Source organism: Hoplias malabaricus, chromosome 18 (assembly GCF_029633855.1).
Source record: "Hoplias malabaricus isolate fHopMal1 chromosome 18, fHopMal1.hap1, whole genome shotgun sequence".
Lineage (NCBI taxonomy): Eukaryota > Metazoa > Chordata > Actinopteri > Characiformes > Erythrinidae > Hoplias > Hoplias malabaricus.
Window position 1 is genome coordinate 2053397 of NC_089817.1, and position 13945 is coordinate 2067341.

A 13945-nucleotide genomic window follows, 5' to 3' on the forward strand; every position below is an offset into this window, starting at 1 on the left:
GAGTGTGTGTGTTTGTTACTGTGTTTAGTCTTGTTAGCGTGTGTGTGTGTGTTTTATTGTCTTTAGTCTTGTTAGGGCGTGTGTGTGTTTGTTACTGTGTTTAGTTTTGTTAGCGTGTTTGTGTGTGTTTGTTACTGTGTTTAGTCTTGTTAGCGTGTGTGTGTATGTGTGTGTTTGTTACTGTGTTTAGTGTTATGTGTGTGTGTGTGTGTTTTTGTTAGAAAGTTAAACCCGAGTGAAGAAGAGATCATTGCGGATCATTTCCACTTTGAATTTGCTGCGTTCCAAATACAGCTTTAGAAACAAATCCAGACCGAAAGGGTTTCATACCTCACACACCTAAGGAACCAATGATATTAACAGGGCGGGGCTTTCCACCTGCAGATGAGAGGCAGATTGTGGGTGGAGGAAAGCAGAGACTAATTTAACGCCATTTTGGAGCTCTTTGGGGTAAAGTAATTGATCTACTGTGTCACTTTTTACTCGCACTGAATGAAAGTGAGGGGGTGTTGCTGAAGTTAAACCACTATTAACGCTTTAATGGAGTTTAATGTTTAAAATCCCTGTGACTGAAGGACAGAGGAGAGTTTAAGGTGGTATTGTTAAAAGACGGGAGCGGGACCTTAAACTGTCAGGGTTTCCCTTTAAGGATTATGTAAACAAAAGACTTTTTCGGCGTAGGTGTTCGGCTGAAATCTGGCGTACAGCTATTCACGGAGATGTCGTAGCCCGCGGCTGTCGTCCAGGAGAGTGTACGCCGTTTGCGTAAGTGTGGCGCTGTGTGTGGACATATGCGCGCATGCTCTTTTCGAGGGGGAGTGAGAGAAGAGCATGAATGGAGCAAAATGGCGGATCATGTGCAGGTAAGCAAAGCTTTTTATTTGTGAGTGATGAAGGCGGACCGTCCGGGCTCGGCTTGGCTCGGGACGCGGTGTGCTGACTGGTTCCGAGGGCTCGGTTCGGGGGTGTGATGCAGTGCTGTGTGGTTTGTTGTGGGGGTGATCAGTGAGTGTGTGAGAGAGTGTGTGTGTGTATGTTGTGTTGACTTGGCCCTGTCATCATCCTCCCGCTGATGTTCCTGTGATTAGATGATCGCATGACTCTGTACACTTTTCTGTGCACACTTTTAAAGAAGCGGGCGCATGCACCAGGTTTAAAACCCCGCCGTACGTGTGAACAGGGAGCGCCCGCTGTGTTGCCTGCAACTGAACTCCATGCAATTCAATCTAATCCAGTTCAGTTCAGTACAATGCAATGGGTCCCAGTGTTACAGTGTAAACAAGGCGCATCCTTCCCGCAGCGCGTGCGCTGCCTCCCTCGGCCTCACTAATGCTAACGTTAGCACAGAAGGCTTCGAAAGCCGCACAAAAGCAACCGTTGGTTTAATATTAGTTATATGTGTCTTTCTTTATGTGTACAACAAGTTTCAGTCCCAATATCTCCGTCTGTGTCCCCCCTCACACATTCACTAACTATAACCTCCCTCTCAAACTTCTCTACCTGACTGAATGCTAGTTAGCAGTTTAGCATTTAGCTTGTGTACGTTTTTCATATGAATAATTTATCAAGTTATTTTAGGGCTATTCTTATTAGCCGCTTATATCACCTGTGGTTTATCAGGTTAGCATCAGCTTGTGCTTCGCTAACGTTAGTTAGCATCAGCTCTCTATAGCCTGCATTTGGGTCACATTTTTAAATATTTAGCCAGTTTAATGGGTAAAACTATTGGTTAACGTCTCAGCGTAGTTATGCTTTAGCAGGTTACAACCTGCTACAACAGAGCTCAGCATTTATTGCATATTTAGCCGGCTTGTCCTTAGCATTTTAGCATAGTTATCGCCTAGTTTGCTGCTAATTAGCCGTTAGCCAGTGGCTAGCTCGTTAGCCTACTCTTGCTATCTCATGTCATTTCTCCCGCGCTGAAGCAAAGCCAACATGTTCAAAACAAACTCAGCCAAACACAACTAAATTAAACTTTCCACAGTTTTTACACGCATAAAACATAGTTTGCTTTATTATCCAGGCATACTGTGAGAGATAAAGACTTTTTATAAAGCGCCCTAGTCTCTTATCTCTCTCTGAGAGCTGGCTAACATTCAAGGCAGATTACCCACTAGCATGTACTAGCTGTTAACATGTTGGCTGGGTGTTTTTTTCTTCTTCTTCTTTATTATTGTTTATGGGGTTACATATACAGTATAAAATAACTTATATTACTATTTTAGCTTTTGTATGTCTTTATGTGGCATTAAAATATAGTTTTCACACTTGCATCAGTTTTATTTCCCTTTTGAAAAAGTTTGTTAGTCCATAATGGGATCTAATGGATACCAATAGAAATGTGTTATTTTAAAGTAAGTTTTATTGAAGAAAGGTACATTTTATAACATTTCAAAGCCAACATTTTGAGGATTTTGCCAGTGGTATTTATCAGTTTTTTTTTTATTAAATTGTTTTCATGATTTTACTTAAATATGAGCCAGAAAAGTCAGAGAAAAGTAATTTTAAGATTAATTTCTGATTGTACAGGTAGGGTGTGGATCACCAAAGAAAACTTTTCAGATTTTCCACTATTCGCCCGTCATCAAATTCTGTATGAAGACTCAGACATGTGCGCATTCTGTGGTGTTGTTGACAGTAAACATAATGCCATAATTGTGTAATTGTCACTGATGTCTCATATTATTTTCACAGTTGACCTAAGTTTGAGTAGAACGTCAACATTCACATTCTTGATTTTTAAAAAAGTTGGTAGTACATCTTGGACAGGCAGTCTGCGAGTTATTTTAAGATGCACAAGCCTAAGTTAATTTAGTGTACCTCCACCACATCCAGACCCACAGCACAGGTTAACGGTCACTGCTGTGGATTACACGGAACTGGTCCTAGATCACAATTGTGCAAGACGCTTGTTTTGCTAAAGATGGCCCAGGGTCTGGGACTGTGGGTTACACCTGACTCTCTACTCTACCGTAAACATGAGCTTTCCTAACAGCGCCGTCCAGTTTCTTATTACCTCACGGTGATAACGTGCCATCCCATTTGCAGCAATAGATTATTCATGCACCGTCCCTGAGAGCGACACCAGCGTTAGGCCTCCGGGGTGGGTCAGCTTTTAAAGTGCAGTTCCATCCATTTTCCTCAGACGTAAACATACTACACTGATGTGAAATTGTTGTTTTATAGATTTGTATTTCTTTACAGTGGTGGTGAATGGAACCGAGCGTCTGTGTCCACATCACAAATACGGCGTATTTCCTCTCCACATCCACCAGTGACCTCGTTTATTTTGAGACTGTTTTAATTATGGTGATTTCCTTTTAAAAGACCCAGACCTCTCAATGGAAAAGATACAAAACCAGCCAAGCACCAGGCTGCATCTTCTTAAACATCTACTTTAATAACCTCTTTATTTTTGAAGGATGTCTGGTTCCATTCACCACCACTGTGAAGAATTCTGACTCTGCCATTTTTTTAAATCAGAGAATTTCAGACTAAACTGCCCTCGTTTCCATCTGAACATAATTCTGTGGAAAGGTCTTTAGAAATTCCTTCTAAATCAGGAAATAAACTCAGTTTGTGTTGAAACTTCCCCTTTAAGTTGCGGCAGGTTCACCTGTGTGAAGCTACACCTGTCTAAGACACTGTTTGGTGTTGCGTTACACGACTCAGCAGTTTGTTCACCGTATGTTCAGACACTGGGAGGGGGGGCTGCTTTAATGTGGCCCTGTTCTGGACAGCGTTCCAATAATTTCTAGTCTCTAAAGGAAAGCAGGAACAATACTGGGATGCTCTGGAGCAGCTGCACATGAGCTGGAGGTTAACCCTGTGTTGGCTGGAGGAGTGTAAAGCGTCCCAGCGCTGGAGTGAGAGCTGCATCCCGGACCTGGCGAATGAGTTTGGATGCAGAATAAGAACGCTAACATTAACACCTGAACTCAGTAATGTTTTTATGACCATCAAATCCTCACAGCAGTGTTCCTGCTGTTTGTAGACCATGTGTTATTCTGTATTACACTGGTTTCTATGAACTGAGTGCACAGTATTTGTTTGTGTTTGTTTTTACAGGTTTTGTCTGTCACTCACAGTATTTGTTTGTAGTTCTGTTGATGTATGTGTTGTTGTTTTTTTTGTCTTTTTACAGCATTAAAACCATAAACTCACTACATCTCAATTTAACCTTGAAGAAAGGTCTTTCCCCTGTTTATTCCCTCTGTTTTGAGCTTAATAAAGAGTTTTATTTTCTGACATTGGTGGGGTAAAAGCTCTTATCTCCTCCTTGCAGTTCCCTCCGAACGCAGCCTCACGTTTTATCTCCACGATACGAGGTGCATCTGCATCTGTGGGGTTCCTCCCTGTTCCTCACACGTGTTTCTTTGATTCCTCTTTATCAGAAGCTCACATCTACCACTTTTGAAGGCTGGTGGGTTCAAAGTGGCAGGTTTTAGAGCACACTGTGGTTTTTTTTTTTTGTGCTAGAAAGAGCTTCTTGCTTTTTTATGTGAGCCACATTCGTGCTTCTCTAAAATATCAACAGCTGTGAGCGGCAGAGCCAGAGTAAAGTTGCTTTAAAGAAGAATTTGCCCTATTTTTCCACCACATTTCCTGCATAATTTGGTGCTTGAGATGTAAACAAAGCTTAAATCTCAAGGAGAACTCAGGGCTTTGGACTGAAAATGCTTGGTGAGATCAGGTAGTGAATTCAGACGTTATAACTGTCTGGAGGACGCCTGGTTTCGTTCATCAAAACTCTCCAGAATAGAGCATTTCACACCAAAATAAACGAAATCAAACCCACTCACAAGGAGCTGGATCACATCTCAACCACAGAATTGAGCAGAACGTTTAATAAATCATTGGAGTTCCGCTTTTAAGTTAAAACCCAACATGATGCTAACTGCTAAGTCATTGTACAGTGATCTCTCACCCGATTCTGAGTGAACTGTAAATGTATCTCAGTCCAGAGCTGTTTGTTTTGGCTGCTTTTCTTTCTTTCTGCTGATAGTGGTTTTCTTTAGTTTTGTTCCACAAAGAGAAAGAGCTGTTAGTGTTTGGAGGCTCGTCGTTGTTGTTCAGCATGAGTCAGCTGTTTGTTCTTTTGGGCTCTGTCTACAATCAGCAGAGCTCTCATTCTGTTTTGACTATGAGCGTATGAAGTAGGTGCGGGCGATGTGGCAGAAATATGACTCTGATACATGAAGACATTTTCCTAGTGATACAGTATAAGGCCAACCTGCTCATTCTAAATTTCTAGGGTGTTAATCTGGAGTTTGCTGCTGTAAAAGTCTCCATATTTCCAGTGGCCCCTTTCCACCAATAGAACTCTGGTTCTTGAACCTTCTTCGTTCCTGATTCTTGGAATTTTAGTGCTCTCAAGTGAACTGGACCCCCATGTTTCACCAGTTTTGATGGGAAACCAAGGATAAATCATCAGCAGGGGGCTTGAATTCAGAGCCAGAGCCAGAGATGAATGGATAGAGTCAGGACAGAGTCATGGTTTATCCACTGTTTACAGCTTGTGAACTGGAGCAGTGGTGAAAATTAGCCAACGCTCATTGAGTCTAGCTGAGCTCAGCGCATTAAACCCATAAACCCAGCACTTTCTTGTGTCTATTTCCGTTGATGTATTATTGTTTTTGTTACGAACCAGAAAGGGGATAATGTGTGCCATTTCCTGTTTCCATTTTCCCATTTCACAAGGAAAAAGTTCATAGCCCCATCTGATTATCTTGTCTTTACAGAGAACACCATCAAGGACACTATAACACTTTGTAAATGTGTCTTTACACTTTATTTGAGGCTCTGTGCTCTTTCTGGAGGTTCTTTCTCTTGATATGTCCATGGACAACATCACAGTTTACGGCTGGAGACAAAATTTTCTCGGTGGAAGTGCACTGAACGATTCCTAATTCGGTTCACGGATGGGACCCAAACCGGAAAAGTTCTATGAGAAAACATTACCCTAGATTTTGGGAAGCTCTCTGAGTGATTTGATTGCAGCCACAGTAGCATCAGAGAGAGTCAGGGGCTGGTGTTGACATAGTTCTGGATCACATTCACCACTCCAGCTCATCCCAGAGGAACTGGACGGAGCTCCGTCACCCCAAACAAAACATGCCCGGTGCTGTGGGGATTTATAACCTTCTAGTCTACATTTGGCATTGAGGATGGTGTGCACCTTCTCCACGGCACATTTGTTTTGCTGATGCTCAGTTCTTCAGGAATGGTATCATTTCGGTTCTTTTAGTACTTTTTAAGAATGGTGTCTTGTGTAACTGAGTTTCATATTTATTTCCAAAATTACTGCCAAATACAAGGTCATGAGACTGGAGAAGGATCGTTTTTCCGTCTGAAGACCTTCCACAACTTGTTGTTTATCGCCATGATATTGGAGCCTACTATTCTTTTATTTAAATCATCACTAATTTCAGAAACACTAATGAGATCCATAGGGTGAAATTACTTTGGCTCTATCCCTTTACAACGAAAAGGCACAGCTCCAGTCGGTTCTCTCCGAGCTGAAGGCGGGAACATGCTGAATCATCCATTAACGTGTCTTTCATCACAATTCGTTCAGTTAGTGCTCGCCAGACGGCTAATTCCTCCAGAAACTGCTCAGTGGAGTTGGGCTCATGTTCACGGCTTTGGGAGATCAAATACAAATGAAACAAAATAAGAGTTGTGGACAAATTAGAGACAGAAACCCGAGTCAACTCGATCCAGCAGCTTTTACTGTGTGATAAACAGCTCTGTTTCTCCAGCTCAGAGAGAGAACCTTCACTGATGAAGTGAATTTGTTTTCTGAATTTGATCCTTTTTGGATTATTGTGCTGTTTCAGATGACCAAATCAAAACAGGTGTACGTATGTCTCTGCGTGATGCTTATCAGGGTTTCTCTCGGCGTAGATCAGACTGGTGTCAATGCGGCTGTTGATCTGAGCTGGTTAAACTTGTTTGATGGTGTTAGCTGATTTCAGGCCCGGTATAAACATCCATATATTTTTAAGATACAGTGTTCAGAACATCAGCTGGTCAAAATTCCAATATATATATATATATATGGCAATTTAAATATCCAGTATTTCAAAACACATTTACACCATCTGTCACCGACTGATGGACATTAGAGGGCGCTGTCGTCAGTTCACTGCCCTGAAATTTAAAGTTAGTTTAAAAATATTAATATTGACAAAGCCAAGTGGTTGTTGTTTGATGATGACGTCATGTTTCCTGTTTGTTCTGGGCGTTATATAACGGACTGAAATGTATAAGTATATCTTGATATAAATTTGGGCCGTAATTTAGCGCTAACAGCTACAGATCATACTGACGCCGTTATCAATAGAGGGATGGCTGTGTCGATAGCTGTAAATGTTAGGTGTACAATACGTTTTAAGGAATGTTTATGTGATTCGTTATTTTAATGTAACATCTAAACATTATACTCTTTTGTCATTTTATGGTGATTTTTGAGTAGTACTCAATTTCCATCCATCCATCCATTATCTGTAACCGCTTATCCAATTCAGGGTCACGGTGGGTCCAGAGCCTACCTGGAATCACTGGGCGCAAGGCGGGAATACACCCTGGAGGGGGCGATAGTCCTTCACAGGGCAACACTCACACATTCACTCACACACTCACACCTGCGGACACCTTTGAGTCACCAATCAACCTACCAACGTGTTTTTGGACTGTGGGAGGAAACCGGAGCACCCGGACGAAACCCACGCGGACACAGGGAGAACACACCACACTCCTCACAGACAGTCACCCGGAGGAAACCCGCGCAGACACAGAGAGAACACACCACACTCCTCACAGACAGTCACCCGGAGGAAACCCGCGCAGACACAGAGAGAACACACCACACTCCTCACAGACAGTCACCCGGAGGAAACCCGCGCAGACACAGAGAGAACACACCACACTCCTCACAGACAGTCACCCGGAGGAAACCCGCGCAGACACAGAGAGAACACACCACACTCCTCACAGACAGTCACCCGGAGGAAACCCACGCAGACACAGAGAGAACACACCGCACTCCTCACAGACAGTCACTCGGAGGAAACCCACGCAGACACAGAGAGAACACACCACACTCCTCACAGACAGTCACTCGGAGGAAACCCACGCAGACACAGGGAGAACACACCACACTCCTCACAGACAGTCACTCGGAGGAAACCCACGCAGACACAGAGAGAACACACCAAACTCCTCACAGACAGTCACTCGGAGGAAACCCACGCAGACACAGAGAAAACACACCAAACTCCTCACAGACAGTCACTCGGAGGAAACCCACGCAGACACAGAGAGAACACACCACACTCCTCACAGACAGTCACTCGGAGGAAACCCACGCAGACACAGAGAGAACACACCACAGTCCTCACAGACAGTCACCCGGAGGAAACCCACGCAGACACAGAGAGAACACACCACACTCCTCACAGACAGTCACCCGGAGGAAACCCACGCAGACACAGAGAGAACACACCACACTCCTCACAGACAGTCACCCGGAGGAAACCCACGCAGACACAGAGAGAACACACCACACTCCTCACAGACAGTCACCCGGAGGAAACCCACGCAGACACAGAGAGAACACACCACACTCCTCACAGACAGTCACTCGGAGGAAACCCACGCAGACACAGAGAGAACACACCACACTCCTCACAGACAGTCACCCGGAGGAAACCCACGCAGACACAGAGAGAACACACCACACTCCTCACAGACAGTCACTCGGAGGAAACCCACGCAGACACAGAGAGAACACACCACACTCCTCACAGACAGTCACTCGGAGGAAACCCACGCAGACACAGAGAGAACACACCACACTCCTCACAGACAGTCACTCGGAGGAAACCCACGCAGACACAGAGAGAACACACCACACTCCTCACAGACAGTCACCCGGAGGAAACCCACGCAGACACAGAGAGAACACACCACACTCCTCACAGACAGTCACTCGGAGGAAACCCACGCAGACACAGAGAGAACACACCACACTCCTCACAGACAGTCACCCGGAGGAAACCCACGCAGACACAGAGAGAACACACCACACTCCTCACAGACAGTCACTCGGAGGAAACCCACGCAGACACAGAGAGAACACACCACACTCATCACAGACAGTCACCCGGAGGAAACCCACGCAGACACAGGAAAAACACACCGCACTCCTCACAGACAGTCACCCGGAGCGGGAATCGAACCCACAACATCCAGGACCCTGGAGCTGTGTGACTGCGACACCTACCTGCTGCGCCACCGTGCCGCCCTAGTACTTAATTTATTAAACAAAAATAACCTACTAATGCGCTCCATTCCCGATCTCTGACACTGAAAACCCCACGTGTAACTCTTTTTCCAGATGGAGCTCATAACGAATGCAGCGCCCAATAAATTCTTCACTCGTCGTTTTCACACTGCTTCGTTTTTAGGTTATTTTTCTTGTTCAATAAAATGAGAATTGTGATCTTTAAAATGACACAACAGTCACAAAGTCGAGTTAGAATTCTACATTTACTCACAACACTTTAAAAAATGTATATTGTAGCTCATTTATTAGGTACACACACACACCCTAAGAGTTTCCATTCTGTACTTATTTTAAAAGCGTTCTTTGTGAACCCCAGTGCATGCTCTGTCCTGTTTCTTGACTCAGTGAGTAAAGTGAGTAAAAAGTGAAATTGAAGCCCTGTCTTTGTGTGTGTTCAGAGCCTAGCGCAGCTAGAGATCCTGTGTAAGCAGCTCTACGAGACGACAGACACCAGCACTCGTCTGCAGGCGGAGAAGGCGCTGGTGGAGTTCACCAACAGCCCCGACTGCCTCAGCAAGTGCCAGCTGCTGCTGGAGAGAGGAAGCGTGAGTACAGCTCCACACACTCAATCAGCACTGTGCATCATACTCACTGATCAGCCACAAGATTAAAACCACCGACAGGCCACGCAGTGGGACGTGTTTTTCCTGCTGAGCCTGATCTTGGATATTCCTTTAGAACAAGGCTTAACCTGGACGTGAGGAAACAAGCCCTAGGCCTCGACTCTCAGCAGAGAAGTGTCTCTCAAACACGTTTGTTTGTTTGTTTGTTTACAGTCCTCGTACTCCCAGCTGCTGGCGGCCACGTGTCTCTCTAAACTTGTCTCTCGCACAAGCAACCCTCTGCCCCTGGAGCAGCGCATTGACATCCGTAAGGAACACACACACACACACACACACACACAGAATGATTGCACATGCAGTGATAAGTCTTTTCTGAGTGCGTAGTTGAAAATCACTGCCAGTTTCAGGTCTGTTTATAAACACCACAGTCTCATGTCCTCGGGCAGTAGCACCACCTTTAAAACACACTTCCTGGCACTTTTACAGACATCTGCGAATGGGAATGTCAGGGAAAAATCTGGAAAAATAAATCACATTGACACCCTTTCCATCTTTACACACACTCAGTGATTTATAATAAATCCTCCTCTTTTTTTGCTTCACGACAGAGACTTATTTAATGGAGTGTACTGAATATTTCAGAAGATACTGAGGATCATGTTGGAGTGACTGTGTATAAATATAAATGAATAAATTCATAATTGAGTAATCAATTAATAACGTTTTAATAATGAACTACTAATAAGGCCACATTTAAGAATTAAAAGCATTGTTCACAATTTTCTTTGACAGACAGTTTTTATAAAATTCAGATGATGTTTCCTCCTAATGTGTTTACGAAGCCCCAGTGTCTGTAAATAAGTAAAAAACAAACTGGCTCAGTCCGGTATGCTAGTCTCTCTGTCTGTCTGTCTGTCTCTCTCCCTGTCTCAGTCTCTCTGTTACTCTCTCTCTGTCTCAGTCTCTCTGTTACTCTCTCTCTGTCTGTGTCTCTCTCTCTGTCTCTCTGTCTGTCTCTGTCTCTCTCTCTCTCTGCCTCTTTCCTCGTGGCATAGGCTTCTAGAGTTGTTGTAGAGACTCCAAATGCTGAAAAGCATAACCCGAAATGAGGATGTTGCTCTATTCCTGCTCCAAAGGGGAGTTTAAGTGACTTATTTCTGCAGTCTCAGATCACTTAAGGTGGAACTGTCTCGGAGGGGTGGCTAACTGCATTAGCGACAGTGCTACAAAACTAAACAGCTCAAGTTACACATGAGTTTCTGTGGTAATTCAAACAGTGAAAAAACACTTACAGACAATTTACACTTCAGATTCGTTGTTCTCCTCAAACACACCATTCCACCTTAAAAGACTCAGAGCTCAGAGCTGCATTTCCCCCACAATCATAGACGTTAAATTAGATATGAGCTGTAAATATCAAAGCCTGTGTTTGAGTGGGATTTGTGTTTGATCCCTGAAGGAAACTACGTGCTGAACTACTTGGCGACTCGGCCGAAGCTCGCTGCCTTCGTGACTCAAGCCTTGATCCAGCTTTATGCCAGAATCACCAAACTCGGCTGGTTCGACTGCCAGAAGGAGGACTACGTCTTCAGGAACGTCATCGTTGACGTCACCAGATTCCTGCAGGTGGGGTTGCTTTGCTTCTGTGTGTAAGATGTTCCTTTGCTGCTTTCCTCCCACAGTCCAAACTAATGTTGGTGTGGGTCGGCTGTGGGAAACTCTCCACTAGTTTGAGTGTGAGAGCACGTGCCGCTGTTCTCAATGTCGGCCCCAAGCCCAGAAGAGCTTTACTTGGAAAGGCATCCAGCGTAAATCAGTGCCAAGTTTACAGTCAAAAAAACACTGACAATGATGATGATGCACCTACATCAACTGGACAGTGTCATATTTAAATTTAACATATTTATCAACTGGGTTTACAGAGATTACTCTGTTTATTAGGTTCATAAACAGGAGTTCAGGATTATCCAGGACCTCAGCAGTGTGACTTTGGGCTCAATTTTCTGACTAAACCCAACGTTTACTAAAGTACCTCTGATTTTGCAGCTGATTTAGTGAAAGGAGTAGCTTCAGATGTGGTTTACGTTTACGGAGTGTATACGACTGTGATTGATTGACTCTAGGGTTTAGTTTTGTTTTATTTTCTCTCTCATATTGAACCTGTACGGTTAAATTCAGTCTTTGTTGCTGTTCTTGTTCAGAGAAGATCTCATTTTCGTTTTCAGTTTTTTTGTTTTAATGTAATTTAAGACGGTACCTGTCTGACTGGCTTCTGTGTTTACACTTCAGCTAAATTTAATCATGTCTCTGTACACTTTAATATCTTCATTTCAAACTCATTTGCTCTTGATTTTATGTCATATTCAAATCATGGGTCATTCAAAATCTCAAGTCATTGCTCTCAGCCGTATGTTGAGTTTGTTGATGTCTGAAGGACTGGCGCCCTGTGAAGGACTGGCGCCCCCTCCAGGGTGTATTCCTGCCTTGCGCCCAATGATTCCAGGTAGGCTCTGGACCCACTATGACCCTGAACTGGATAAGGGCTACAGATAATGGATGGACTTACTGTACATTTATAAGTACATCCCCCCGATGGCTAGGTCTCCCTCTTTCACTGTGACACCAGTCGTCATTTTGAAGTGCTGTTAATACAGTGTCAGGGGACAGTTCAACGCACCAGAGGAGAACTCCAGCTGTCCTGATCTGCCATGTCAGCCACTTCTGGGAAGAAGAGCGAGAGAAAGCAAAGCTCAATGCTTTGGCTGAGGCATCGCCGGGGATCGACCCAGGGAGCTCCCGATAGTAGATCCAGTGCTTAGCCTCCTCCACATCTCTTCCTCAGTCGATGATCCCTGTGTCTTCCTTGTTGTTGTTGTTTCAGGACAGTGTTGAGCACTGCATCATAGGAGTCACCATCCTGTCCCAGTTAACCAATGAGATTAACCAAGTAAGTCCTTCAGCGCTCTTCCACGATGTAAGTGTCCACTTTTCTTTTTGTTTGATTTCCGTGTGTGAGCTCTGCAGGGGGTTGCTGTGCACTGCTTGGCGGTAAGACTCTCATTAAACATCTAAATGGAAAGATTAATCACTGTAAATGATGGTATTTTGTAAAATATTGATGAAGTAAATTTCTGTAATCCATTGTTTTAATGATCAGTGAAACTGTGGTGTTGAGTGTAAGAGACAGACGTTTAAGTTCAGAGTCGCTGCAGAGGGCCTCGCAAACTGTGTCTCGACCCAAGAATGGATTCTTCCAGCGTCTGGGAGACAATTTTCCTTTTCATTCTGCAGCAACTTTGAACTTAAAACGTTATTTGACTCTTCTTCACTGTTCCTCACTGTCTCCCAAACAATAGCAAACAAACGGAGCATTTTCCTGTTTTTAACTCCTTATGACTTTGTGTTTTCAGTCAGAAATATCAGTCTGTCACTTTTTTGTTTCATTTTCATTCATTGATTAAAAGTGGGGGCGGCACGGTGCCGCAGCAGATAGTGTCTCTGTCACAGATCCAGGGACCTGGAGGTTGTGGGTTCAATTCCCGCTCCAGGTGACTGTCTGAGGAGTGTGGTGTGTTCTCTCTGTGTCTGCGTGGGTTTCCTCCGGGTGACTGTCTGTGAGGCGTGTGGTGTGTTCTCTCTGTGTCTGCGTGGGTTTCCTCCGGGTGACTGTCTGTGAGGAGTGTGGTGTGTTCTCTCTGTGTCTGCGTGGGTTTCCTCCGGGTGACTGTCTGTGAGGAGTGTGGTGTGTTCTCCCTGTGTCTGCGTGGGTTTCCTCCGGGTGACTGTCTGTGAGGAGTGTGGTGTGTTCTCCCTGTGTCTGCGTGGGTTTCCTCCGGGTGACTGTCTGTGAGGAGTGTGGTGTGTTCTCTCTGTGTCTGTGTGGGTTTCCTCCGGGTGCTCCAGTTTACATTTACATTTATGCATTTGGCAGACGCTTTTATCCAAAGCGACTTACAAAAGAGGATCTAACATCTCACAGTCCAAAAACACACGTTGGTAGGTGGATTGGAGACTCAAAAGTTTCTGTAGGTGT

General features: G+C 44.4%; 1 protein-coding gene across 1 annotated transcript in view; it reads left to right on the forward strand.

Annotated features, from left to right (window-relative positions):
• The first annotated feature begins 795 nt into the window (after window positions 1-795).
• The window catches only part of xpo7 (exportin 7), a 32383-nt gene continuing 19233 nt past the window's right edge, over window positions 796-13945 (forward strand). Inside the window, exons 1-5 of the mRNA XM_066650586.1 lie at window positions 796-863; window positions 9748-9894; window positions 10126-10219; window positions 11372-11538; window positions 12794-12859. Of these exons, the coding sequence (XP_066506683.1) occupies window positions 846-863; window positions 9748-9894; window positions 10126-10219; window positions 11372-11538; window positions 12794-12859 (492 nt within the window). The 5' untranslated portion in view covers window positions 796-845. The remainder of the gene's footprint in view (window positions 864-9747; window positions 9895-10125; window positions 10220-11371; window positions 11539-12793; window positions 12860-13945) is intronic.